Source organism: Centruroides sculpturatus, unplaced genomic scaffold (genome assembly GCF_000671375.1).
Source record: "Centruroides sculpturatus isolate CEXI.00-Female unplaced genomic scaffold, Cexi_2.0 scaffold88, whole genome shotgun sequence".
Classification (NCBI taxonomy): domain Eukaryota; kingdom Metazoa; phylum Arthropoda; class Arachnida; order Scorpiones; family Buthidae; genus Centruroides; species Centruroides sculpturatus.
In genome coordinates, this window is record NW_019384431.1 from 715,203 (window position 1) to 741,556 (window position 26,354).

Below are 26,354 nucleotides of genomic sequence, written 5' to 3' on the forward strand. Positions count from 1 at the left end.
ATCTACAACAGAATAAAAATGTAAATGCTTTAACAAAGCAGTAATTATAGTAAACTTTACTTCCAGGTTAAATAGTAGAATAGAATATATTATTTAAATACGTAGCTATAATTAAATTAAATCTTTATTTTAAAACTAGCGTTTAGTGATGTGCCGGATCGTTAAAAATGTATATCCGCGGATACGGATACGGATCTCAACTTTCGTACTCAGTCGGTGCCGGTGCGTGTGACCTTGGACCAATAGTTGACGCTTTGCGTTAATAACGCGACGTGTTTTGACTTGCACTGCGCGTGTTCTTGTTTATAGCAATGGAAGACAGGATAAAGTAACAAAAGTTGATATAATTTTCCAATTAAGCTATTTCGCGTCTTTATACAGATTCTATTTCGAGGGATTCCAACTTCACGGTACAAACAGTAGCATGCGAAATTACAGCAATAATAATAGTTCGCTGTATCCAAAGCACGTGTACAATACAGATCCCGATCGCGACAATATAACCCGGAACCTTAAACATTAACTTAACACTAATAGCAGAAAAAGGGATAGAAATAAGAAGACAGAAAAAATGGTAGATAAGATAGAAATAGGGATATCTGGGGGTTTTGTCCCTTTTTTCGGCTTGTTTCTTTATGCATACTGTTCGGTGGGATAAAACACGTCCTTCTCCTATAACTGGCCAGTTCTCTTCTTCAATAATTAGGATTTTTCCTTCCACAGTCGTCAATACGACCTTAAAACAGGAACTTCTTTCTGAACTTATTTCTGAACTATCCGGTCATTGAAAATACACCTCGTCCGTACACTCTGCAGTCCGGTTTAAAAATGACCTGCTACATCATTTCTCTTTTTTCTCCGGCTCCTCTTTACACCTTTGCTTCTCAAATTTCTAAAAACTGCTCTTCCCACCCAAGGGACAGGGAATAGATAAGAAAGTTCTAGAAGAAAATAGAACAATAGAACTAAGGGTAGAAAGAAGAAACGAAACTAAACTAAAATTAATATTTACATAAATATAGCGTACCGCCACAATAGTTTAGTGCAGTGTTTCACAACCTTTTTTGTCCTATGCCCCACCTAAGCCTTTCTAAAATTCTTATGTCTCCCTAACATATACAGCGGCTATACGGTTAACTTAAACTCTGGAAAGTCCATTTTCGAATTGCCCTCCTTAGCAATCCAATTGCCCCTTGTGGGGCGTGGATCCCACGTTGGGAAACACTGGTTTGTGGCTAGTGTGACACGGGATAGCATAGATTACGTTTGTGTTTTTGGAGAGTGTTGAGTTAAATTAAAATAAAAACAATGTCGACAAAAAAGTTTAGTAGTGTAATATGGAAATACAGGTAACCCCCGTATAACACGGTAGTTACGTTCCAAAAAATTGCCGTGTTATACGAAACAAAGAACTAATACGAAAATGAGGGTTAGGTTCCAAAAATTAAAAAACATGCTAGTATATTTTCATAATTAAGATAAATATCTTCATTAAATTTTTTAAGTGATACATATTAATATAAATTAAACAAATATTTTCTTCGTCATCACTAAAAACACTATTAATTAACCGAGAGCGTTTTCTTTTTGGCAAGTTATCCTTATCCTCTGAGCATTTTTCTGCATTATCTTCAGATCCATGCTTTACCTTTTGCAAAATGTATGTAATTTTAGATTGCTTGCTTCTAGTTAAAAGATCTTTATAAATTTCCTTATATGGTGCTAAGCACTTATGAAGAATAAAGCAAGTATGGAATAAGGGAAAAACATTCGGCAACATCAGAAGCAGAAGCGTCGCGATCTGGCAACATGAAACAAGTTTCGAGAAGGACCACGTGTATCGACAGAAGGCGAGAAGAGAAAATTTACATACTTAAGTACTAATAGTTCACGAAAATAATAATTTTCGTGAACTATTATTACTTAAGTATGTAAAAATTTATTACATTTCATGTTGTACGAGGGTTTTACCCAATTCTCGAACCGTGTCAGAGTGAATCCGTGCTATAGAAGTGCCGTGTTATACGGGGGTTACCTGTATTTTACGATAATAAATGACGAATGTGCTATTGCTACCTATCTTTAAAATTTCATATAAGTAATGAAATTCATTAAGATAAAAGATCCGCTAAAGATCAGCTAAAAAGTAACGGATACCGATACGGATTTTTTTTTCCCTCGGATATCCGCGGATACGGATACGGATACGGATATCCGGCACATCACTACTAGCGTTATACATCAGCAAAAATTTAATCTATATGAACAAAAAGTTTTCTTAAAATTATATGAGCAGAAACTAAGAGGAAAAGAAAGGAAAATGTGTGGATTCTTTAGAATGAAACATGGAGGAAAATGGAGGAGACAAGTTAAACTGAAAGAATTACAAATAAAAAAGTATTAAGAAAAGTGAATGAACTGTTTTATAGAATGTATTAAGAAAGAGGAATTTTATGAGGCATACTTTGAAAAGTTTGTTGAGAAATGTGATGAAAAGAAAAATATGTGAGAAAAGAAAAAAGAGGTAGAAAGAGAAAGATATAGTTTGATGATTTGAAAGAAAAAACGAAAGTTATTAAAACTTGAAAATAAAGATATTTTACGAAATGGTGGAATGGGATGAATTTATATTTGCACCAGCTTTGTAGAAAATAAGAAATAAAAATTAGAAATTACATTTTCATTTAAATTCTATGGGAAATACATTTTAATTAAAAAGAAAAATTAAAATGTATCTTCAATGTAATTACTTTTCCGGTTCTTTAAAACGCGCGTTTTAAAGAATCAAGAGTTCCTCATACATATACATACTCAAACGAGCGCTTCTGGCCAAGTGCGCGTTGATAGATTTTGGTTAGAACACGCGTTTCGCGGGCGTCAGCTGCGCGCTTTGAGATACATATGCTGCCATGTTGTTGTACTGTACATTCGATCGCGCGCATTCGGGTAGAGTGGACGCACGTTGGCCGAAATGGAGATCGATCATTTCGATACTGATCTATTTATTGACGAAATCTAAAAGATCAGCCATCGTCAAATGATTTTATAGATATTCTAAAAGAATTAAAAAACTTGGGTTCTTATTGTCTTAGTTTTGGATACAACGTCACAAACATTTCATGCGTCAGTCTATCTCGTAATATTGGGTGCACCCAAAATTCTCTTTGCCGTTGCCATCGTCTTTTATAGCGACGATAGAGGAGCCACACACAAGCAAATAATTTCATGTCCATTTCCAAACTGAGCCAGTGCGAACGGTCGTCGAACGCCGAGCTAAACGCGCGGTGTGTACGCTGCTAACGTGCGTTTAACGCAACGCAAAACGCCTAATGTGTACATAACCTAATAACTCCGTTGGCGCCTTTATTAAATCGGCGCCTATGGCGGGGGCCACATTGGCCATACCTTAGATACTCTGGGAGTATTGATTGACCATCTTTGCTTTTTAGACTCTGATAAAAATTTACAATATTTTGTATTATATTTTATTTAAAAAACGAAAATTACTTTCTAAGTTAAAAGTTTGATTTAAGTTCATTTTTTAAAAACTTTTCACTCAATTCAAAGCATTTTTTTTGTTGTTGTTGTTGTAGCAGTTTCCAGCAAACTTTAATAAATTTTTTCTATTTGTAAAAATTTCTACGTAATTCAAAGGTAATTTTTAATATATATCTTACACAGCATTATTAATATGATTTTGGAGGTTACAGAACGTCATAAATTACTTTAAAAAATGAAAAATAATTATATCATTTGATTTCATGATATTTTGTATATCTTAAAAATAATTAATTTTGTCCCGGGATCCCGGGAAACAGTTCATTTTTATCCCGGAATCCCGGAACAAGCAAAAGACCGGGAAATGAGAAACCTTAGTCGAGGGTATAAGGATGCATATCTCAATTACTTTTACGTTTATAATTTACGGAATGTTTTACTCGATTCCGGGGAGGGCAAGTGCCCCATTCGTCCCTTAATGCGGACACTCTGACAGTGTTCCGCATTCGTCCCTTAATGCGGACACTTTTTTATTAAAATTTGTAGTTTGTACTTGTTATTAAAATTTTATATGTAATAATTATATCTCTTTAACGACTATTTTTTTACTGTTTACGTGGTATTTAAGAATTTTAAGAGTGACGTCACGATGACGTTTTACTCGATATGTTCCTCGCCAGGAAAGCTTCCTGTAGGTCAGTGTTTTTCAACCTTCTTGAATAAGCGACCCTTTTACAAGTTAAAAAATTCTGGCGACTCCCCAGGGCCATATTAAAACTATGTCAGTGATTTTAAAAACTACATATTTAAGTTTCTTTCTGCTGAGACCTAAATATCGATCAAAAAACCAATTGTACTGTAAAATAAACAAGCACAGCCTTCTCACTGAGATTGTAGTTTTTTTATTGTAGTGTAGGACCTACAAACACTTGTCTTTTTCTTTTACCCGCGACCCCCGTGTAAGGCTTTGCGACCCCCTAGGGGTCGCGACCCACAGGTTGAAAAACACTGCTGTAGGTCATTGTACTGTAACTTCGTCTCTGCGTTAACGACACCATTGTAAACGTCCTTTTTTCTCGTCGACGGAATGTATTATGATGAATCAATGTAATGCATTTTTAAATACCAATGAATGTGCACGTGTTTTATTAATAAAGTCGGTATTAAACGGAACAAATATACACGAGTACACAACCGTTCCTATCTTCTGAAAGGTTAGTCGTACGTGAATTGTTTTATACCAATCGATTTAGCGTGTGAAATTACATCTAAACCTACTTGTAAATATTAGGTCTACGATCTTTCCTGGGCTTTAGTCTTTTTGCTTACGTCTAACCGAAAACTCTTAATCACAGATAAACTCTTAACCACCTCACAACAAATGGATGGTCCTGTACAATAGCGCCTTCATACGGCTTAAAAAAGAACGAGAAAGGTCACCATGCGCGCGCGCTGTAATTTATTTTTGCTAGACACTGTTTACTTCCAAGATGTAAGGCGTTAGTAATAAAATTATGTGGCAGATGTTAGTAATGTAACAAGTATGTATGTCAGTTTTTTAATATCACAGATCTTTTCATGAAATTTAAAATGTTTCAAACTTTAATGCTTACATATACATGCTATTACATGTATATATATACAGTATAGATCCTATATATGCATTTTATATAAAAGTAAATTTGTTTATAATCCGAAAAATGTAGAAATTTGAAAATTACTTGACGTCTTTATCGCATATTCTTATGAAATGTTATTAAATTATATGTTTAAACAATTAAATTAACTCGATTGAAATAAAGTTTATAAATATAAATATATATTATATATATAATCGTGGTAATATTATTAATATTAATATGTATTTATAAACGATGTTGTAATGCAGGCTCGTATATGTTTAATATCAAGAGCATTTCCGAATTAACTTTCTATATTTCAAAGTTATTACAGTAAATAAGAAGTTGCTATTTTTATATTAGTATAACAAAAGCAGTTTTTTCATTTCTTTATTAATATATCTATCTATCTATCCAGTGGCATTCTCTCTACAGAGGGTTGCATTTGATAAACTATTCCACTCCATGTTTCTCTATTCCAGGCTTCTCTTAAATCCTTTCCAGTCCAGTCTTTGATGTTGTCTCTCCAAGTCTTTCGGAGTCTTCCTCTAGGTCTTGTCCCCTCCACCAGTCCCTCAATCACCGTCTTTAGCAGTTGTCCTCCTGATCCTCTAGCCAAATGTCCAGCATATCGTACCTTTCTTTGTTGGATATTTATAAGCAACTTTCTCCTCAAACCCAGCCTGACCAAAACTTCCTCATTTGTTATTTTCTCCGTCCAACTTATTCTTTGCATCTTTCGCAGGCACCACATTTCAAATGAGTTAATTCTTTCCATCATTTCATGTGTAAGAGTCCATGCCTCGCATCTGTATCTTAGTACACTCCAGATCATTGTCTTTAGGATCTTTATTTTCAGTTTTATGTTAAGGCCTCTGTTTGTTAATATATGGTAAATCTGATAAAATGCAACTTTTGCTTTATTAATTCTGCTTTTAATTTTCGTATTACATCTATTATCACTCGTTATCCAGCTTCCTAGATATTCAAACTTTTTAACCCTTTCAAGTTCCTTATTTCCCAGAATGATCTGGAATTCATCCATATCTTCCTTCTTTGAAACCTTCATTACTTTTGTCTTCTGTTCATTTATTTTCATATGGAATTTCTCCAATCCAGTTTTGAACAGTCGATTCAGAATTTTCTGTAATCCCTCTTTACTTTCACTCAGCAGGACCATGTCGTCAGCAATGGATGCTTAATAAACAACATATCTTATGTTCTTTATTAAGCATCCATTGATTTTCTTATGTTGTTCTTAATCATCTATTGATTTTTCACTCCTTCGTTAAAATCTTCAAGTGCTTCTCGCATCATCCACTCACTGTAAATATTAAATAACAGTGGCGAATGTCCGCATCCCTGTCGCACTCCTTTTTCACCCTTATCCAGTTGGATTCTTTTTCATCAATTTTTATTATTGCTTTCTGATTTTTGTATAAAGAGAGAATAATTTTAATTATCTTTTTATCTATTCAAATTTTTTGAAGTATTTCAAATAAAATTGTGTGATTAACGTTGTCGAACGCCTTTTCATAGTCCACAAAGCACAGATAAAGATCTCTATTTTTTTCAATAATTTTTTCTCCAATAAGTCTAATTAATGTAATGGCCTCTCTAGTTCCTTTGTTCTTTCTAAATCCAAATTGTGATTTTAGTTCTGCTTCAATTTAGTTCTGCTTCATTTAGTTCTGCTTCAATTTTCGGTTCTATTCTTCTATAGATAGTATTAGTTAAAACTTTTGAGATATGGCTTATTAAACTTATTATTCTATGTTTGTCGCATTCCAGTATTCCTGCTATTTTGGGTATAGGTATAAATATTAAATTAGTAAAGTCTGTGGGTAGTTGTTCTTCTGCAAGAATTTTATTGAGAACATGACTTGTAATCCTTCTTCCCTCAAAACCCATTGACTTAAGCAATTCCCCATGTAAGCCATCAATTCCAGGTGCCTTCCTATTCTTCAATTTTTTCAAGGCTGCCTCAACTTCATCCTCCAGAAATTTAGGGGTTTCATCATCGTCATATTCCTCCTCCAGTTGACATTCCATGTTATCCTCTGTTTTATAAAGTTTTGTCAAATATTCATTCCATCTTACTAATTGCTTTTCCTTCTGCATTAAAATTTCTCCATTCTCATCCTTTATTGCCCCAATTTTCACTCTTCTTTTCTTTCCTGAGATTAAATCAATGTTTTGATAGACCTTTCTCAGATCTTGAGACAATTTATGTTCTTCTCATTCATAGCATATTCTGTCTAGCCAATCTTCCTTAGCTTCTCTTGCCATACTTTTCACTTGTTTATCGATTGTTCTATATTTTTCTTTAGCATCTAATGTATTTGCGCTTTTCCATCTTCTCCTTTCATCCATTTTCTCCAACACTTCTTTTATTAATATATATGTATGTATATATATGGGCCAGGTGACTAATAAGTTAGGTCATTATTTACAATGTCCAGTCGTTACGAATAATGAGTGAAACTCCCATACAGCCTGTTAAATATTGATTAATTTATTAATCACCGTAAATTGAATAGATATTCCCTTTGAGAAACTTGATTTTTTAAAAAACGTAACTTTTTTATTAAGAATTATACAAAGTATTTTAACAACACTCATATTATATGCGTAATACAAGCATTAATACAGATATATTAATTACATAAACTCTTTAATATTGATCAACAGACATTATACAATAATTAGAATGATTATTAAAATAAGTTTATTTTGGCAATGACTTTGTACTTAGCTTTCAATAAAATATGTGAAAATTTCACTTAAAAACTGGATTATTTTTTAAAAGTATTATTAACTGTTTTAATTAAACTAATTTTGCCAGATGGATCACTCCTCAAGATATCATTATCACGTTTTCCAATAAGTCAATATGAATACTTCATTCATATTGACTTACTAGTGTGATAACTTTATGCTAAAGAACGTGAAATTTATTACAGTGCCCGATTTTGTTCGTCATTATTTATAATGCACGGCCATTGTGGATGATGTCAATATTAATCAGTTAGTTCATAACATATACACAAACTTACTTTACTACACTAATTCACATAGAACTGGAGAATGCTAACTCAATTTTGCGTGGGTTTACCCAAGGCCGTCTAGAATCTAGACTCTAGAATGTCTAGATCAGTGTTTCCCAACGTGGGGCTCACATCCCACACGGGGGGCAATTTGAAAATGGACTCGTCCAGAATTTAAGTTAACAGTATAGCTGCTGTATATGTTAGGGAGCATAAGAATTTTAGAAAGGCTTAGGTGGGGCATAGCACAAAAAAGGTTGGGAAACACTGATCTAGATGATATAGGCCGTAATACTAGTTGAGTGACGTCATACGCTGGGGCCGTGTTAGTTTATTACGTACTCCATTTACATTTTATTCTAGAGATATATCTCTTAAATAATACACCATATTTTACTGTAATTGTATACATATTGTTCAATTCAATAATTTAACATTTTATCAATCACAATTATTTAAATAGGTGTTTAAAAAATTATTAAAAAATTACCAATTCGTCCTTATATATTAAATTTTATTAAAAGTTTAATTAAACTATATAAATGAAACAATTTTAGTTACAGAATATTTAACATGTTTATTATTTACAAAGCTGTTTATAATCAATATTAACGTTACTTTTTAAATGTCATAAACTTTCTAATTGGTTTTCTTTCTTTTAATTTATCATTTCTAATTTTGCAATAATTATTTATTAATATGTTGGACATTATTTCAACACAACATTTTATCAATTTATTGAATTCTATCTTTCTTATAACTGCAAATATTATTTTGAAAACAAAATACATTATTTTCAACTAATTTATTCATTACTAAACTTACTAAAGCTTTTTTTCCAATTTTTAGTGCCAAAAATTCACATTCATAATCATTCAGAATGGTCTGCAATATCTGAAAGGTATTTATACATATTACAACAAATTCTTGTGGCTATTTAAGACCACCTCTATCAATTATCTTCAGATATTTTGCCAAATCATTATCTGTACATTTATACTCTAGTGGAGAATCACATGCTAGTAATGATTTACATTGTTCACAAGAAGTTTTCTTAATTACTGAATATGCAACATAACTTGCAGTGTAAATCAGAACTGACATGTTCTGTTCTGCAATAATAATAATATCAGATTTTTCTATTATGCCTTCAAATGCTTCTTCAACATCAAAATCAAATCTATCCAACTCTGCATTATTAGCAAAAGATTCAAGAAATGCTCTAATTTGAAAATTCCCAATTTTGGATGATTTCATATTTAGCAGGCTTATTAATTTCAGTTTTCTTTCTGATTCAATAATTTCAGAAACAGAAATATGATAGCTACTTCCTGACATCTGTCTATACTGTCCAAAGCGAGCTTCCAGCATATCTGTTTGAAATTTACCCAATAACACATAATGTGCTCCAAGTTCATTTAATATAAATTCTGTAAGTTCATACATTGCTTTAATTGTATGCTCTAATTCTTTTTGAGTTTTTACTGTTAATTTCCCATGTTGATTACTGGACATTTGAGCAACCTGATGATTATAATAATTAATGATAATTATTTCATACTTGGAACCATTTAAACATGTCTTTTAAAAATATAACTTTAAAATCCAAAATATCTGTTATTGGTTCAGAAAATTTGTCTTTTAGAATTTTTCTTTTATGTGGATGTTTACATTTAGTATTTTCCACCATTTGGCGATTATATCTAGAAAGTAAGAAGTTTCCATACTGTTTTGCATTTGCTGTTTGATTGTCAAAGCAGCATTTTTTTTAATTAAATATACTGCAAGCTAGTGCTACATTCTGTCTCTCTAACTTTGATGGATAAAGCACCCTCTTGAATAATTTTGGAGCTAATTTAATAGTACTACTTTCTTCTTGAAAATTTATTGTTTTTAGGCACTGCAAATTAGCAAAACATGTGCCAGGAAGTAAATTATTATAATCAAATAAAACAGAATTTTGTAATGTAGAGAAAACAAATGTTTGCCTATTGTCATGCTGGTTTAACCAGTTGTTTCTGATACATTTTAATAAATATACTGAATCAAATAATAAAAATATTTTGTCTGATGATGAATATTGATTTTGAATATTTGTTGTTAACAAACCATTACAAAATTTTTCAAACATTACACAATTAATTCTATTATTATTATATATAATTGTTATCACTTTGTATCCACATTCTTTTAACAATTTTAACACACTACATGTAATTTTATGCCAGTTAAATTTTTAATGGGAAATAATGCAACTACATCTTTGTTTTTGGAAAATACTGAAGATATTATAAAAACTTGCATTGTAGTTTCCTCGGTGTTTTCAATATTTTTTGACATTACTTCAATTCAACCACCTTTGTACAATAATTTGGGTTTGACATAAATCTCACAATGCATTATTCCTTATTTAAATAATAAATTCACAATGCATTCTTCCTTATTTAAAATTTCAGATTTTTCATGCAGGTAAGTAATATGTGAATTACTTATTCCAGATTAATAATGACCTAAATCCATTACCATTTTTTTTAAGATAAACAGGATTTGGCAGTATCAGTATTGAGATATTTTGAATTAGTATGTATGCTGCAGGATATGTGAAAAAAACTTACAAGAAAACATCAGTGTTTCTGATGATTATTTTGGCACTTTTATTGTAAGATTTATTTGTTCACAAATAAAACTTTATTTCATTGAAAGACTGGAATTTGGATCAGTTTCTAGATATTCAGTAATCCAAATGGATGCATATCTGACTTATATGAATTCAATTAATTAAACAAACTTGCTCCACAGATCACATTTCATGCTATCACCTAATATCCACTTAAATTTTGATAGAGCAATCGAAATTTCATTTTGCCATATTTTAACAGATAAATCTTCCATAACTTTGATACCAATAATAATTTTTGGACATTGTGTAACATCTATTTTTAAAAAAGAAATATATTGTAATGAATCCATTTCAGATAGTATTGTAATTCAATCTTCAGGAATTCTTTTCCTTCCAATTTTTTCTAACTCCTTAAAATTAATCTTATCTGTGGATAACCACTTTTTACACTTTTTTTCTTCTCTTTCAAGCAATTCAGTTGATCTTTCTTCTGGATTGCACGTTTTTGTTGGAAGTATAGTACATAAGTATGATGGCTGATTTGGAAATTTTGTAGGAAATGCATCCTTTTTTAGACTAGGATGTTTATGTTGAATAGTGAGAATAGTACCATCATCACGCACTGCGCTATCTTCTCTAATAATAAACTGTTCATCAAAATGATGTATGCAAACTGCAGAATTAGTACTTGGTTCAATATCTTTTCTATGTATTGCTTTAATGTATTGTTTACATCGAATAGGATCTTTGGGAAAACTGAAAACATTAGTGTATTCCTTCTGTATACCATAATTAGACATACAACCAGGCACACATTTTCATGGCATTTAAAATTAAAGAAAATAATTTAAATTGCTGTTTATAAATATGCATATAAAAAAAATCTGAAAAAGTATAAAGTTTTAGTTTTAAATACATAAAATATAGAGTACATTTGTATGCAAGGTATACTGTATATATGCATCTTATGTTAGAAACTGGTCTTTGTATAAAAAATGTTAAATAAATTTAAATGTAATCAATCAGAATTCAATCTATTGCATACGAAACCGTCAGTATGATAAGCGCCATCTACATTTCATTTCTAAACGCGCATGCCGTCGAGGTTACCGGATGGGCTGCTATCTTGGATACCTAGGGTAAATCTAACCTTGTTTAAATTTTACAATAGTTTAAACAAGTTTAGTATTATATTGTTCATTTGCTTATATGTATACAGTATTTACATCTAAAAATGATAAATGTATATACAGTAGAGCGTCGATTATCCGGAAGTCAATCATCCGAAAGAATTCCAGTCGGCAAATTTAAATTTTCGCCAGTGCTGTGGCGCTGCAATCTTTGGCTATGTCTTGGGCTACTCAAATATTTTACGTTTTTGATACTAAATTAACATCTGAAGTATAATTTTTTATTGTTTTTATATTTTTCAATATATTTATTTTGTTTGTATAAAATAAAAAAATAATTTTTAACGATACAATAGTCTTCGTTAGGCTTAACATCGACGAAAATTCAACGCCAAGCGACACGCAACGGAGAAAAATTTCAACATGGGATAAATTAATATATTTTTTCGTACATAATCGGTTATCCGAAACATCGATCTTCCGAACAACCCCAGTCCCCAATTGATTCGGATAATCGACGCTTTATCGTAGTTCCAAATTCTTATTTTATTAATAAGTTATCTTATTTACTCAACTGGGAAAAATAAAATAACCAAACTACATTAAATTACAGTAGACCCCTATAACACGGGTTCATATAATACGGATTCGTATAAGACGGCGAAACAATTGCGATCGTATTCGTATAAACACGCTAAAAGAGACTCGTATAATATAGTAAAGTGTGAAATCCGGAATTTTTACCGAATTTCCCGATTAATATCCCGCACTTTTCTAAACCCCAATTAAATTTTCCTTTAAACTCTAAACTAAAACCTAACTTAAAAGAAAAAGGGAAAAATTCCAATCTCCCCTTTCGTTCAGGGTAAACATCCGTCCATTTCGAAAACAATCCTACATTCCAACTCCTAAGTTGATAGTTAGCATGGGCCCGGGGACAATTTTGACCCATCCGCGTACCTTTTACCTTACAACAATTGGTCACATGACCATTCTCCCACGACGAAACTATAAAAGCCATTTGCTTCCCCCTCTCGGGGGAGTCGTTCATCCGCTGTCACTTTAATACTATGTCCTACGAATATTATATCCTACCAATAATTGTCCTAAGAATCATATCCTACGAATACTCTGTCCTACGAATCCTACGTGATCCTTCAAATATTACGTCTAATCGTATTTACCTCAACGAGAAACAAATTTTTTTCCTCAAAGGATTATCATCAGAAAGAGGTATGGAACAAATTTTTGTGAACTCTCTCTCTCGGCCCTTCGCGTTTTAGGGACTCAGATTTTTCCCTTGAAATTAGTTATTGTAATATCTATGTAGCTAATAAATCGTTGTTATCTTGTTAAATTGGTGTCCTCTTTTACTCGTATATCGCCTGTCATCTTACCGACGGCACTCCTCCCTCCGCCACTCGATTCGAAACATTAAATCCCGTTACCGCAGGGAAAAGGATAAACTGTAATCCATCCTGACAGTGAGAAGGTTTAACGACCTGTCGCTGGAAAGGGAGACCTCCAACCTCCCTAGCGGTTCACAAAAGCGTCATCGCCGACTCGTGTCGCGACAGGATTGGTCGAATCTAGACCAATAGCGGATATTGCACAAACTGTTGAGTTTAAACGAGCAGCGGATCTACTGAAAACCATTTATTATTTAACGGCCATAAAAACTATATTTATATTAATGATGTCTCCAAAGTTAAGCAAATTTTTCGCAGAAAAATAACATGTCAGAAAACGCGGCCGCCGTTTGGTGCGCTGCTCCGCGACGAAAACAAGCTTAAGCAATGGCGTCGTCGAACGGTGCACACTCGGTAAGTAACCCTACAATGTTTTAATTAAATTGCCTCAATGTCCTTTTTTCTTATTAATATGTAAATTTTCGACTATAAATTCGTATCTTCTATTATCAGGACTTATTATACTGGTTTTACAGCTTTGTAATATTATCTGTAAAACCAGTATAATAAGTCCTGATAATAGAAGATACGAATTTATAGTCGAAAATTTACATATTAACCTACAATGTTTTGTTTATAGCATAGTTTATACGGATTATTCCCAAAAAATTATACGTGTTTTGGAAATGTTGAGTCAAATTAGTCTAGAATCGATTAATTTTATGGAAGAAAACCTTTCAAACAGCCGTAGTCCGTAAACTGCACACGTGCCGGGCTGTGATTGGCTCATGTATTTAAGTGACTCGTAAAACACCGAATTCATATAAAACGGAACGTATCTACCGTGTTATGGGGGGTCTATTGTATCAAAATATAAATTTTTTTAAAAATCATTTACAGTCGACCCCCTATAACGCGGTAGATACGTCCGCTTTATAAAAATTTCGCGTTGTAGGAATCCTCAAATACATGAGCCAATTACAGCCCGGCACGTGTGAGGTTTACGGACTACGGCTGTTTGAAAGGTTTTCTTCCATAAAATTAGTCGATTCTAGACTAATTTGACTCAACATTTCCAAAACACGTATAATTTTTTGGGAATAATCTGTATAAACTATGCTATAAACAAAACATTGTAGGGTTACTTACCGAGTGTGCACCGTTCGACGACGCCATTGCTTAAGCTTGTTTTCTGATAAGTTATTTTTCTGCGAAAAATTCGTTGAACTTTGGAGACATCATTAATAGAAGTAATTTTTATGACCATTGAATAAGAAATGTTTTTTCACAAGAAATGTATAAAATTACAGTACTGTATTAGACTTACAGTACCTAATTTAGGACTATATACTGTACAGACGATAGTAAACTGAACTTACCGCCTAAACTCTCCGCAGCGTGTAAGTAGTTCGGCTGCTCGTCCACTATTGGTCCAGATTCGACCAATCCTGTCGCGACACGAGTCGGCGATGACGTTTTACCGCATTTTAGGAGTCTCTTTTAGCGTCTTTATACGAATCCGCATTATATGAACCCGCGTTACAGGGGGTTCTACCGTATATTGAAATGATCAGTTAGGCTTAGCGTTCATGAATAAAAATAACTCATTTTCTTTAAAATTTAATATGTGAACATCAATCTATTGTAATTCAAGTTTAACTTACTTTATTAATTTAATATTAATCCATGGAAGTAGTTTACAACTAATAATTTTTTTTTTAACATCTGCATCCAACCACAGCTAATCCGATCACAAATGAAATCTCGTTCAGGACTATCTTGTTCTAACGTGTTTCTAACGGATCCGAGGAATGCGTCACCAAAAGTTTCGGCTTCAGGTTTACTGCCTGTATCATCTAGACGGCCTTGGTTTACCACTTTACTTTCTCCAGATTCTGCGTGGGTTTGTGAAACTCTATCGAAAATAACTTGCGCAATTTTAATACGTAGAATATCCGATGATGATATTTTTCAATATTCTTTATTAAATGTATTCTTAAATTAATGAATTCGGTTTATTCTAGATCGTTGGGAGGTGCTATCGAACGTTGAGAAGTTTTAACATATATTGTATCTTTAGAAAACTTAAAAATGAAGTATCAATGTCAACTACACCAATGCTGCTGCTTTAAAAACAGTAAAGATGCTTCGCTAGCATCGGGGATTTATACAACTGTAAGTAATTATTAAATTATTATTACATTAAATTTAAATTTATTTAGACAATCACTTTTTATATATTTTAATTAATATTACTAAACTTTATAAGCATGTATATTTTATATCGTTTTGATTTATTTAAACAGTAAAAATTAAACTTCACTTTCTGATTTAATGAGTGAAATTCCTTTTATCATCATTATTTTTCAAAGACATTTGAAATTTATTTGAAGTTAATTTAAATAAATCAAAGTATTAATCATTGTAAATCAAGCATGTAATATTAAACAGAACGTGCTCAGCAAATAATTAACTTATCAGACTACACTTTGTTTTGCCGAGATAGTTTTATTGAAAAACTGACGTTTTCGGTCTACTCTATAGGCTATCCTCAGACTTAACGATAGAAAAAGAACATTGGCGTTCCATTAAATAGAATACATAAAGGAGAAGGTTGTATTACGGAACCCCATTTTCATTTTAGTGAATTGTAAACAAAGTATCATAACTACATCCACATTTTTTGTGCGAAAAGTACTGGTAACTATTAAACTAAATGTTACAAATTGGATTTTTCGCTAGTGTAACTATAAGTATGGTTTTTGAAGGCTTCTGTACAAAAAGTCAGAAAGTAGGCTTAGAGAAAATCGGGTGGTAATATAAATATTATTGTATGTTTTCAAAAAATGCTTTTAATGTATCCAAAAACAAATAGGAAAGTATAAAGAATGTTAAATAATTACAAAATTATTTACTGCAATATATTTTATCGAAAAAATACTTTTATAATAGAAAAATATGACCTCCATCAACAATATGTATTCCAGCAGCTCTTTTTCGATATTCTCAGGAAGAATTGGCTTTCTACCTAGTGTCTTTTTCACAAATTGCTCCTGACGAATGTCTGCTTGCAAATAGAGTTCGGAGGAGTTGGGTTCCCAGATGAGTTAGGTTCTATATTAAAAGCACCAATGGAATCGCCATCTTGAATTAACTTATGTCTGTCAAGACCAAATTTTAAAAAACGTGAACATCATACAGATTAATATGTACCCCTAAGTCTCTGGAACGGAATACATGCACCAGTGAACCTTCACGATTTATATTTTAGAAATAATTAAATTCACTTAGCATTCAAAACTTTCGAATTTCGAAAAACACAAATATGCTAATTCACTAGGGACAACCGTTTAACTGAAGTGAAACGGGTTTTCCCCTTGCTATGGATGTCTGCCTAGTGCAGTTCTGCCACAATTCGCTACAGTTCGCCTTTATTATCAGTTCGAAATGAAATGGTTCCATAATACCACCTTTTCCTATAAATTTAAATACAAAAATTAAGAACGGAAAAAACAAGAAAATAACTGGAAAAATAATGCAAATACAAATACTGTACAATAAAAAACAAAGTCAGACCTAGTAATAGAAAATAATAAATAAAAATAAATGTACTAGTTAATACTTTAAATAAACATTGTAGTAATTGATGAAAGAAGTAACTATAAACTAAGGCAAGACTATGAGTTACTTCTATTACTAGGTCTGACTTTGTTTTTTATTGTATTTGTATTATTTTATCGTTATTATCTTTTGTATTTAAATTTATGTATTCTATTTAATGGAACGCCAATGTTCTTTTACTATCGTTAAGCCTGAGGAGGTCCTATAGCAGGTGTGGCCAAACTTTTATCCCTTAGGGCTACTTTTTTGGTAAAATATAGACTGCGGGCGACTATGGGCAAACAATTTTAGGATTTTTATATGCGCATGCGTTAGCATTCATTTGCATTGTTCATCGGAATAAATACAAACAGTATGGGTACGTTGCACAGACAGTCTATTATTGTAAGAATAAATTATCGAATTAAGATTTTTAAACATTAATTTAAGTGAAAGCAAATTGTTCAACTTTAGCTTCGCGGGCTACTTTCAAAACATTTGCGGTCGACCGGTCGACCGCGGTCTACGTGTTGGCCATCCCTGGCCTATAGAGTAGGCCGAAAACGTTAGTTTTTCAATAAAAATCTCGGCAAAAAAAAGTGTAGTGTGATAAGTTAAGCATGTAACTTTATTTTAATATTTCAAAACCTTTCTTTTTTTGTTAAATACTCTTCTAATTCAATAAAGTTTTTTAAAAATATATAGTCTTTATTATAATCGATTTTGGATGTCAGAAAAGCGATATACTAAATTACATCTAATTATGAACTAAAAGATAAAATAGTTTATATTACTCCTAATATAAAATAAATAGCTTAGAAATAAAAGAATTAATACTATAACATGTAATAGTAATACATTTTTAATCGTATTAAATAGTAAGCATAAAAACATTTCTTTAAGAAAATTTGCATTCATTTAAAAATATGCTCTGGTGAAATTTCTCATGTTAATGTGCATAAATTTGAGCTTTTATTATTGTGGATAACATTTTGAATAAAGTCATTCCATCAAGTTTCCAGTCAATATTTTTCCTAACAAGTGTAAAATTAAGCGATAAAAGTAAAATATCATTATGGAGAACCCCCGTGAACTTTGACCTATCGACCCTAAAGTTTTGCCAGAACTTCACTGATAACAATCAAAGCTTAACCCTCTATAACTCAAAAACATATATATTAATTATTGTAACAAATTTAGGCAGAGTTTAGGAAAATAATAAACACATAATTAAAAAAAATTTTTTGTTTTTATTTTGGAGCAAAAAATACAAAATTGGGAGTGAAGCTTACAGGTAACATTAAGCAATAATTTCAAAAAAATTCTAATTATGCATGATGGTTTATGAAAGGTGGAAATTCCTGAAGCAGTTTTTATTTTTAGTGTAGCATAGAGCCACGCCACATTTCTCACATACAGTGTGAGTAAATCCCAAGCATTTTGGGAATTTGCAACGGATTTTTTTATCAGCCCATTGAGGCCAGTGTCCAATTTGGTCTTGACGAACGGCCTGTGGAGGCACATGCTGAGCAGGTCCTCTATGTTTCTTTGCTAAGATCTCACCTTGTAGAGATTGCCGTGTCGAAAAACTAGATTTCGTCCCCATTTTACATAGTGTCTCTGCAACCTCCAGACGGAAATTTGCTGAAGCCATGATGGTCTTCTGAGAAATATTTTTGTATTTGTACACTTTTTTATAAAGCAGCCATGCGTTGGCCATCGTGAGGTCCAAGTAATGATAGAATATGCGCATGTGCCAACATTTGCTCCGTATTCGAATCTTATATATGCCCATAATGCTGTCGATAAGATCTACGCCACCCATAAAACGATTATACTCGCCAATTACATTAGGTCGTTTGATGTTTACATAGCTCGAGTTCTTTTTGTCATATCTCTGGACTTCAGTTTCAGGTTTTTGGCCAGCAAATGTGGAAGCCAAGGTGACAATTTTATTGTCCTTCCATGCGACTGTTGACACATCGATGCTGGCTACGTATTCTTCTGAATATCCTCGTTCTTTCTTCATGATCAACTTCTCTGATGACAGTTTGCAATTGGGAATCCTATTCCTTCTAATAGTACCAAGACTGAGGATTCCTTCTTTGGCTAAATATTCTAGGAGACGCAGAGAAGTAAAATAGTTGTCAAAGTACAGCCTAAAATTTTGGTGCCTAGGGATCATACGTGACAATCTCATTACAACATTGGATGAGGCTCCCAAATCTGGTTCTCCTTGAATAACAATATTCTCTTTGCCTGTTTCAACCTCTGTCTTATAGGCAAACCCAGAAACGCCACTCAAGACATAGATTTTGTACCCCCATTTGTGCGGTTTCTTGGAGTTGTATCTTTTCAGCAAATTTCGGGCTTTGGTGGAGCACATTTGCTCATCCACACAAAGGTTCTTTTCTAGTGAAACTTTGCTGAATGTTGCGTTCAAGGCATCAATAACTGGTCTGATTTTGAAAATCCTGTCAGCATTGGGGTCAGTCCGAGGAAGAAATTTGCTATTATCATTGAAATGCAGAAACTGTCTAATCTTTTCAAATTTGTTCAAAGCCATTGTTTGTTGAATAAGTGGTGTTCCAAAGACGGGTCTCCAGTGGTTGGTAACTCTGGGCAGTTGAATTAGTGACATGAGGTACACCAGACCAATGAATTGCCGGATTTCCGTTTCAGATACACGAAAAGTGTTATTGGGATCCCTTTGTACCAGGTAAAGGTTAGTCTCATCCGATATTCTCTTGATAAGTTCTGGTGGAAACAGGTAAAGAAAAAAACTGGACAGGACTTTCAAGGTCTAAGATGTTAGAATCTAGTGATTCATTGCCGATAAATGCCAGCTGCTGTGCATTCAATTCAAGGTTTTTCTTTTTCCAGGGCAAGTTTAGTTTTCCGGGTTTCTGTCGTTTTGCTATGGGAACTGAAGGATCTGCAGCACTTGAAGTTGAAGGGAGCGGTCCTACGTCAGGAGAAAGATCAATGTGGTCATCCTCTAGATTTTCCATTATATCCTCCATATCAATTTCATCTATCAGAGTTTCCTCAGCTAACTCTCCAAGCTCGGGGTCAAAATCGGGGTTGGCGAGGCTGTCGTCATCAAAATCCAGGCCATCTTCACTCTCAAAATCATCACGGAGTTCAGAAATAATATCGTCTTCACGAAGGCAATGTTTGTGAGCCATCCTGAAACACGAAAATAGCCATGGTGACTAACTACACTCTTCATATAAGACAGCTACCCTTTTCACATGATGTAGCTCACAAGATACAAACATTAAATACCAGATTATCCAATAAAAAACTATAAAATTCTCGAAGATAACATTAGATAACAAAATTCAATTATTTACCTTTAAGAATTTCACATAAACAAACACCAGCAGCTTCTAAAACTATTATTTTCAGATTTTTATATTCGCGATATGCACCGACTTGTTCAAATGTTCAAATCAGTAATGAAAAATTCAAAATTATGACAAGTAACGCCATCTAAATTTTAGATTTTAAACTAATATTGTAACTTAGAGTGTAGACAACAGAATACAGTGCATGAAAACAAATGTAAAAATTCCCGTTAAAAATTAGAAAGGCGAATTGGGTTTGTTGCCTGTAGTCTATCAAATGTTATAGAGGGTTAAGTTTAAAATTAGCGCACTCTAGACCCGGTAGTTTTCCCCTTGGAGCTTCTGCAGTGCCTGTTGAAGAAGAGAAGGAAATACAGGTTTTTTGGCAATTTTCGCACTTTTCAATTGCTTATATTTTGGCAACCCCTTTATAGAAGAATCTAAAATTTTTGCACACTACTTAAGAAAACAATTTTATTTTGAACAAGATATTTAGACTTACTATACGCGTTTGGGAGCGGAGAAATTGACCTATAAAAATCGGCAACTCTGATTCCTAAATGTATAGTCAGTGACGATTTAACTGTCTTTCAATAAAACATGAAATAAATTTTTTAATAAATTAGGTATACTTTAATTTTGCAAAAAATGGATACTCGTACTACTCATTAAAAATTCCGATGCAAACCAGAAGTCATGTTATTTCAATTCAAAATTTTCCCCCCTGTAAGGTGTTAGATTTTCGGCACGACTCTATTGTTAAAGGGAAAGTATGATGTACTGTACATGGGACATGGGCACTACAATACTAAATTGAGGTAAAGAAACATATATTTTAGATTAAATAAATTAATAAATATGATTAAAACTTGCAGCCCGGCATTGTGACGATATCAAAATAAAATAATTGCTCGTTTTCAGATAGGGATGGGTTTTATAAAAAATTGTAAATGCCAATAACGAGGAAAATCGTCAGTAAGTCCCACCATATTCGAGATATGACACTATCCCCTTTATCTCCCCATACCTCCTGCAAAATTTCTGAAATTTTCGACAAAAGGCACAGGAGTTATTAAGTTTCAAAGAGGGTAAACAAAATCGTGCCACACACAAACACACACGCACATTAACATCCATACGTACAGAAAAAAATTTTCGAATATTTTTGCCTTTCTCGACGTTTCGAGGTCCCGAGTCCAAAAATATAAAAATCTGGGATGGATCATTTTTTTAGTTTTTACTTCTCTTGCTGTTTTATATAGGCCTATATATAAAGTACTGTATGCATATATATATGCATTTATTATAGGTTGTGTCTGCAATCGGTTTAATTACTGTCATAGCCATTTGGTCTATCTCCGAATTTCATCCGTCTTCAAAATATTTTTGTAAGTGTTTTTAAATAAAATTTATTGCTATTTATAATATAGTTTACTTTCTTCATCTTAAGTTATCGAAAATTTTAATCTCATGTAAATGAAATAGTAAAGAGATAATTGTTATGATTTTAGTTATTGCGGTGCACGCTTCATCTTTAACATTCTGTTTAATATTCCTTCTACTCAGTTTGCTTCAGGTGTACGCCGTGATTAAGGTAAGTGGAATATTTCAAAGTAAAGTATAAATAATATAAACTTTAAGATATTTTAATAATTTTCCAGAAAAAACGTTTGGCCTTAATACCATGGATGATTTGGTTGATGATTTCAATGCTCTCTCAACTTGCCGCAATTATTGGCTTTTTTGTAGTGGCTTTGCATTTATACAGCAGTACCTACAGAATTTTGTATGGAGTGATTACGGTGAGAATTTTGATTGTTAATTGTTACGTTTAACATTTACTTTGAATTTTAAAAACTTTTATTTATTATTTAATAGAAAAGTGACAATAATGGAAAAGTTAATACAGTACTCTCTTTTAATACTCAAATCTATATATATAAAAACGAATGTATGACTGTCTGTCCTTCATGCATTACTACACCATTTATCCGATTGCCACGAAACTTTGGGAAGTTGTTTAATACACTCCCGCGAAGGTTTCTGGCATAGTACATTTATCCTACGATAGGTGGCGCGCGTGTATACGAGCATTTCATCGTTGCATTTCAGCGCGATTAAGAGTTGAAAGTTGAAATTTGGTACACAGTTAGGATACGTCACGAGAACGCACACTAAGAAGGGATTTTTCGAAATTCCCCCCGCGAGGAAGAGAGACAGGATTAAGGCTTCAACAATGGAAGTGTTAAGAGAAAGCAACGTGCAAGATTTACAGGTGCAGATGCGGGTTTTTGCGTTTTTGCGGGAAATCGAACATATTTTTAGACCCATCTAAAATTTTCTAATTAGTCTGGAAACGGAACCTAATTCTTGCATTCTGTGAAAACGGGTAAGATTGGCTGTAATGTAATAATCTTAATCTTCGCTATTGTTACTTTTTGCCCTAGCAACGCCGGGCTTATCTGCTAGTAAATTTATAAAAATTATTATTTTAAAAATTAAAATTTTAAAATGTAATCACTAGTAAATTAAATTCAGTTTTGATGATTGAAGCAAAAGATGGTCAACTTGCTTTTTTGTTTGGCTTTTAACATTTTCTGTTCTATGGATACTAAGATAATGTTTTTCTGCGACCATCAGGACAAAAAAATGGTCTATATATGGGTTTGATCAGGCCCAAAATGGAAATGGTTGACGGATAACAGCCGGTGTCTGATATATCCAGAAAAGACCAGCGAAGAAATGTTCCCGAAGCTCCCGATCCAAACTTGATCTCTCTCCGAGAGCGGGAAAGTTTGAGTTTGGATCAGGAACTAGCCGCACGGAGGGGCCCTAAATCGAGTCCGGCGACGATTGCCTGGATTTTCCGCGAGTGCTGTCGATCCGGACACTTCAACTGGGAATGACGCGAATCTGCATTGTGACGCAACACTTGGGCGATCTGCCTAGGGGAATGCCTTCCGGGAGGTCTTTTTAAGGGTAACTGGCGTTACAGACGTGGAGAAACTCGGAAAACTCCACGTGGCTAACCCGTCTTGGCGAGGCTCAAACCCACACCAAATTCCCAGTGTTTAGGGATCGGAACCGCTTGGCTACTGATGGACTTCAAGTGAGTATAAGGGGGCTATCCGCTTAGGATTCTGCATTGTGTGATGGCCGCTGAACTTAGTTAAAGTAACTGCAATTATCCCCGTGGATCTTTAGTTTGTCGAGGTACGGGAGAGGTCATCCCACCTAATATTTATATATAAAAGGAAACTGTCTAGGAAGTCCGTGTTAGCTTTTCTTATTAATGGAAAATTTATCTTATTATTTCTAGGATTAAATATAAAATTTTAAATTTCTGATTAGATAATTTTACTACAATATATATTGCAGCTCCTTCTTATTTGTGCAGCTATACTTCTGGCTACTCTAGGATTACATGTAAGTTGTTGCAACGCACGTAACATATACATTTTTACATTTATAAAATTTATTCACAAATAAATATACTAATATATTGATAGCTAGACACCAACGAAATGCCGAAATTCCATCGTGCTAGTTTAAGGCTAATTACTAAATAAATCAGTAGGTCTGGATAGCGTAAATGGCAACGCATTTACACGATAAGCAAGAGTTATGGTTCGAGTCCCGCTCGGGGCCGATTTTTTCTCCCAGCGGTTCTAAATTATTTAAATTAATTTATTAATGTTAATACGAGATGGCGCCTAACGTTTACCTCTAGAGCCAAATTGGTTATGTAATTAGCCGTAAGCTAGCCCGATGGAATTTCGGACATTTTGTTGATGTCTAGCTATATTATGTATCGAGTCTAGCGATGTTTGTAAATGTACTAATTTAATAATATAAATATATGAATATTTGATATTTTATATATAATTTTCAGATTGTATGTTTCCTTGTGGTTATAACATATTATCGATCATTGGAAGTGCCTCAACGTACTGAAGAATAAATAGAAAAGTTGTGAATTTGTAACTTTACAGTAACATTGTGAAAAAAATCTGTAAATTTATTTGTTAATATAAAATATTTTATAGTTTTTTCTGTGAATATTTTTATATGTCGATGCAATAGTCATTTTCAAAAAATTATGTAAACATTTTTTAAGTCACTGTATGTATATTATCATACGCAAGCACACACAAAAACCCACCCATACGTGGATATTTATAAAAATAATATGTATATTTAAAAAGTTTTTTTATTAATTAGCACTACTTAATGATGTATCTTTTCTTTGTTCATGAGTAAGGCTGACTTCCTAGGCGGCCGTCTATGCAGTGCCGTAACTAGCCATTCCTGTGTCCTGTGCGAGAATTTGCTTTTAGATCCCTTAATTAATTATGTTTGGGAAAATAATAAAACAAATACCTGCATTTTGGGCCCCCTTTCCAAGTGGGCCCTGTGCGGGTGCACCTGTTGCACCTGCTTAGTTACGGCACTGCGTCTAGGTTTACCTAATGTTAAAACTAGTCCTGATCACAGATATAGATAATGAATTACAGCAAACATATAACAGTTATATTTCTAGAAACACATAAATGATGAAAGCTTTTTAAGAATGCTAAAATTAATCAATAAAATTATTAAAACCAAACAAATACATAGAACTATGCCCGACGAAAATTTGGCTTCATTTCTAGGAAGAATATACAGTATTTACAATATTAAATTTTTGTTAAATTGAATATTTTCTACATATTAGTTAATAATTTTTCTCGATTTTTACTTAATATATGTGAATAGTTAAATTCTATTGTAGTTCTTATAAGAAATATTATAGTTCTGTAAATATTTTCACAGGACTGCAGTGGCGTACCGTGACATTTGATGATAGGGAAGTTGTGTTTCTGTAAGAAGCCGACTTCCAGGAGCAATCAGTTAATTCTCTAAATATATTTTTAATAGATTATCTGACGTACTTAATAAATAAACAAGTTCAATATAATTACCTCTGTTATTAGATCCAACAGATTCCCTATGCCTTCTAAATGCCAATTCTTGGTTTGATAAAAACATATAACATCTATTAATTTAGATATAATATAGTATATCTATCAGCCGTAATTATTTCGTTATATTTTTCAATATTTATTTTATATTATTTACTAATGTTAAATTCTATTCCACTTCGATTTCCAAATTGCTTCAAATACGAAAGAATCGACNGGCTACTCAAATATTTTACGTTTTTGATACTAAATTAACTTCTGAAGTATAATTTTTTATTGTTTTTATATTTTTCAATATATTTATTTTGTTTGTACAAAATAAAAAAATAATTTTTAACGATACAATAGTCTTCGTTAGGCTTAACATCGACGAAAATTCAACGCCAAGCGACACGCAACGGAGAAAAATTTCAACATGGAATAAATTAATATATTTTTTCGTACATAATTGGTTATCCGAAAAATAAGTTATCCGAACAACCCCAGTCCCCAATTGATTCGGATAAACGACGCTCTACTGTATAAAGATATGACTATTTGATATTTTATATATAATTTTCAGATTGTTTGTTTCCTTGTGGTTATAACATATTATCGATCATTGGAAGTGCCTCAACGAACTGAAGACGAAATGCAAATCTTGTGAATTTGTAACTTTACAGTAACATTAAAAAGATTTTTATTAATTAACACTACTTAATGATGTATCTTTTTTTTTGTTCATGAGTAAGGCTGATGTCCCTTGGCGGTCGTCTAGGTTCGCCTAATGTTAAAACTAGCCCTGATTACAGATATAGGTAACGAATTACAGCAAACATATAACATTTATATTTCTAGAAAAACATAAGTGATGAAAGATATTTAAGAATGCTAAAATTAATCAATAAAATTATTAAAATCAAACAAATACATAGAGTTATGTCCGACAAAAACTTGGTTTCATTTCTGTGAAGAATATATTTACAATATTAAATTTAAATTTTTGTTAAATCGAATATTTTCTACATATTACATAATAATTTTTTTCGATATTTATTTAATATATGTGAATAGTTAAATTCTATTGTAATTCTTATAAGAAATATTACAGTACTACCTTTTTAGAACACAGCTGGTGTTA

The 26,354-nt window shown here is 32.7% G+C and overlaps 3 protein-coding genes across 3 annotated transcripts; all 3 read right to left on the bottom strand.

Moving 5' to 3' along the window:
• Positions 1-8,899: 8,899 nt before the first annotated feature.
• On the bottom strand, positions 8,900-10,286 carry LOC111619744. The gene has a single exon (XM_023361559.1). The coding sequence runs from the start codon at positions 9,677-9,679 to the stop codon at positions 9,098-9,100; it is 582 nt and encodes a 193-aa protein (XP_023217327.1). The 5' UTR covers positions 9,680-10,286; the 3' UTR covers positions 8,900-9,097.
• Positions 10,287-10,367: 81 nt separating this feature from the next.
• LOC111619749 lies at positions 10,368-11,804 on the bottom strand. The gene has a single exon (XM_023361570.1). The coding sequence runs from the start codon at positions 11,582-11,584 to the stop codon at positions 11,153-11,155; it is 432 nt and encodes a 143-aa protein (XP_023217338.1). The 5' UTR covers positions 11,585-11,804; the 3' UTR covers positions 10,368-11,152.
• A 6,461-nt stretch (positions 11,805-18,265) lies between these two features.
• Positions 18,266-19,564, bottom strand: LOC111619761 (piggyBac transposable element-derived protein 2-like). Its single transcript, XM_023361580.1, has one exon. The coding sequence runs from the start codon at positions 19,562-19,564 to the stop codon at positions 18,266-18,268; it is 1,299 nt and encodes a 432-aa protein (XP_023217348.1).
• Positions 19,565-26,354: the final 6,790 nt, after the last annotated feature.

What these genes read in the sequence shown, in the direction of transcription:
- LOC111619744 (XM_023361559.1), bottom strand. Translation starts at nt 9,679, where the DNA reads ATGTCCAGTAATCAACATGGGAAATTAACAGTAAAAACTCAAAAAGAA.
- LOC111619749 (XM_023361570.1), bottom strand. Translation starts at nt 11,584, where the DNA reads ATGTCTAATTATGGTATACAGAAGGAATACACTAATGTTTTCAGTTTT.
- LOC111619761 (XM_023361580.1), bottom strand. Translation starts at nt 19,564, where the DNA reads ATGTCACTAATTCAACTGCCCAGAGTTACCAACCACTGGAGACCCGTC.